General features: G+C 49.2%; 1 protein-coding gene across 1 annotated transcript; it reads right to left on the bottom strand.

Moving 5' to 3' along the window:
* Positions 1-2,247, bottom strand: UBQLNL (ubiquilin like). Its single transcript, XM_043580481.1, has one exon. The coding sequence runs from the start codon at positions 1,991-1,993 to the stop codon at positions 149-151; it is 1,845 nt and encodes a 614-aa protein (XP_043436416.1). The 5' UTR covers positions 1,994-2,247; the 3' UTR covers positions 1-148.
* Between the last annotated feature and the right edge of the window lie 1,106 nt (positions 2,248-3,353).

The raw sequence follows: 3,353 nt of genomic DNA on the forward strand, positions 1-3,353 counted from the left end.
CATGTGGGAGTAGCCATTTTACTGACAGATCTTTTACCCATGGCCAATGCTTCCTGGCTGGAAGCATTGGAAGAGGTGGAAGGGGCAGATGATGTAGTCAAATGGGTCAGCAGGCAGGTAACAAGAAGCACAGAAGTAGGCATGGCAGTTAGAATCCCTGGGATCTCTTGAGCTTGCGAATAGCAGCACCGGTGTCCCCCTCAGTAGCGATGAGTGCCTGCAGATTGGCATGGTGGTTCCCAAATCCCATGGCCTGGAGAGATTCCATCTGCTGGCTGAAACGAATCTCAGGGGCTTGTGGAAGGTGGGAAGAGTCTCCAGCTAAGGATTGTAGCCTCTGCCGGGCTGCTCCGGATTTGTGGCAGCACTCAGGACCTTTGGGTTCAGCCATATCTGGCACATCCCAGGCCCAGGGCACTGTGTCAGGGTAGCTGCAGCTGGGTGAAGGAAGCCAACCCAGGCCCCATAGATAGGGTGCAACCCAGGGTAGAAGAACAGGAGCCTCTGTGGCCAACAGCTGCAGACCCTGCTCAATATGCAATATTGCTTGTGATGCTTTAGGGTTGGCTAGGGCCAGAAGCATGTCGGAAAGCTGTGTCTGCTGCAGGAATGTGGGCAGCTGCTGCCTACACTGTTCACTCAGCTGGGGCATAGTTACGAACAACATCATCTGGGCTGCCAAGTAGGGGTTTTTCAAAAGCAACTGCACCATGCTTCCTGTGATCTGGGAGCTGCTCTGCTCATCCGACAGCTGGGGATCATCCTTTAATTTCTGGTCAGAGCTATCTCGAGAGGTCGTGGCATCTTTGTCCTCTGCCGGGGGCTGCTGGGTAAGCTCTATGATAGGTAAGGCTGGTACACCAGCCGGCTGCTGAATGGCCCAGTTATGACTCCGGTCTTTGGTGGAGATAGTGGTAGTACTGGCACTGGAAGTATGGTTCACCTTGTCAGGGGCAACATTGGCTGAGGTGATGGAGGATAAACCACAGGAACTAGTATAGATGACTCGGGTTGTAGGGAGCTGTGGGAGCTGGTCCCTCCGTTCCTGGGGTTGTGGTGGAGACAGGGGTGAGGACTGAACTGGTTCTAAAACATGTCCTTCCAGGAGAGCTGTGAAAGGGTTGCCCCCAAAGGGATCTTGCAAGCTGTTGAGCATGTGGTCATTGCAATCAGCATAACTCCGGCCCAGGGGATTGTCCCCACCTGGCATTGTCTCCAAACCCGGGTATGACTGTGGGTTTAGTGGATGCTCAAGATTCTGTTCAGGTTGCTGGATCTGCATTATCTCCTGAATCATGGCAAGGTTTCTGGCCAGCTCCAGAGTCTGCCATAGGATCTCAGAATTGTCAAGGAGGTTGGAGACTTCTGGGTTCTGCTGCATCAGCTGTTGCACGTCTGGGTGTTCTGAGATGAACTGTCTCATGGGGGCCGTGTTGGACAGGAGCTGCTGGATGCTAGGATTCTGTAGCATCTGTGCTATGCAATCTGGATTACCCACTTCCAGATCCTGGGTATGCACTTTGGGTGCATCAGGCTCCACAGGGAGGGCCGATTCCACTGGGGTGTGACTCACACTGGCAAGTTGGTGTACCCCACTGTTGTTTCCTTTGGTGTTTCTGTCCCGGTGGCAGGGATCTTTGGCCAGCAGGTTCTGGGAGGAATGGGCTAGGGATCTGGACCTATGTTTGGACTTGATGACCAAATGAATGGTGTGGCTGTCTCGGATGCCCCTCTGTCTCAGTGTGTCATGGTCTTTAAGAAGGCGGCCCCTGAAAACCAGCACTAGTTGGTCCATTTGGCACTCAAAGTGAGCAGATAGCTTCTCCTTGAACTGCCTCACAGAGGTGTTGTCCGCTATCATAAAGTCCTCCCCCTTGCCTGCTGTCTTCACTATCACTCGGGTGACACTAGGAGAGATGTTCTCATTTGTAGGCAAACCTGAAGGACGCCCACTCTGGGCCATCTTGGGTGTCTGAGAGATGACATGCAGCATGGACCTTAGTGGGAGGACAGATGGTGAGGAGGTGGAAGCTGGGGCAGAAGGGGTGAGGGCAGACAAATGTTTCCACTGGCCTTCGTCTCAGATGTCGTGTTCTCAGGCCAAAGGCTGGTTTCCTTGATGCCCAAAAAGGGATGAGTGATGAGGCTGGGGCCAGGTATTTTACGATGTTATACCCCCCACCCCAGGTCTCCAGATGTGGCCCAGCTGAGGCCTGTGGTGGCTACTGATTCATACTTAGTACAAGGTGGGTTAAGTAAAGATGACTCCACCCAGGGATGCCCCTCCCTTTTGCCCCACCCACAGATACCACAACCTCTCAAAAAAAAGGGATATTGTGATGTCAACTCTAGTCTCACAGCCTTTCCAAGGACTAGCTGGGGCAATAAGACATATTTGTGTGGGGGTGGGAGACACCGGGTCTCCATAATAAAATTAAAAAGGTCATTTTCCAGAAAACAGGCGACAAAGTTCTTAGGATGGAACTATTAAAAAAAGGAGGGGGGGATACCAGATTGCTTATGTGGGATATGTTTCTCTGTGGTCCTGTGTGGGGGTCCCTGTTGGGATGATAGGCTTGTTATAATGGAAAGTTGAGTTTGTTGAAGCCATAGATAAAACTACATACCTGTAAGAATGGAATCTTTCCTGTAGGAAAGATCTTCTCACTTTTGTTAGTGATCTTGAAAAAGTGAGGTCTTACAAAGAAAAATGGAGCAAGAACAAAGTTCACAAGGGGTAGAGGAGGTCATGTTTTTCTCTGCCTCTAGGCTTAGGGATTCTGCACTTAATTGAGAGTGCTCCCACGTGGGGAAAGATTTCTTCTATTCTAGAAGCAGGAGCAGGGCTCATTGGGGAGGTTTTCTGAGGGCCATTTAAAATTAAAGGTGAGTTAGCCCTTCCTTGCAAAGTATTTTTTATTCATCTCTCACTTGGTCTTTTCTATGGTCTTTTCTATGTCATTATAGCAGAACTTTTAAAAAGATTTGTTTCAATGTCTTAGCCCAATCTTTGGTGCCCACCTTTGTGTCAAAGCATTAGGGGGAGAGATGCCTGTAAATCAAGAGGTGATGGGGGTGGTGATTCATAGTGAAATTCTTAACAGGGCAACTAGAACAGATTCTCAGTTCCATGCACCTGTAGGGGATGGTGTTTGATCTTTATTTGGGTAGCACATGAATTTTCTAATAGATATGTTAAAATATACATTTATGTCTATGTAGATGGAATATTGTATACATGTCTGATTGGATGTGTATTTGCGAATGTATATACATATGGGGAAGTATAAGCATGAGACTGGGTGTATAAAGTATTCTGGTATCCTTCATGTGACTGTGAAGACTTTGGGGTC

The sequence above is a fragment of the Prionailurus bengalensis genome, chromosome D1 (assembly GCF_016509475.1).
Source record: "Prionailurus bengalensis isolate Pbe53 chromosome D1, Fcat_Pben_1.1_paternal_pri, whole genome shotgun sequence".
Classification (NCBI taxonomy): Eukaryota; Metazoa; Chordata; class Mammalia; order Carnivora; family Felidae; genus Prionailurus; species Prionailurus bengalensis.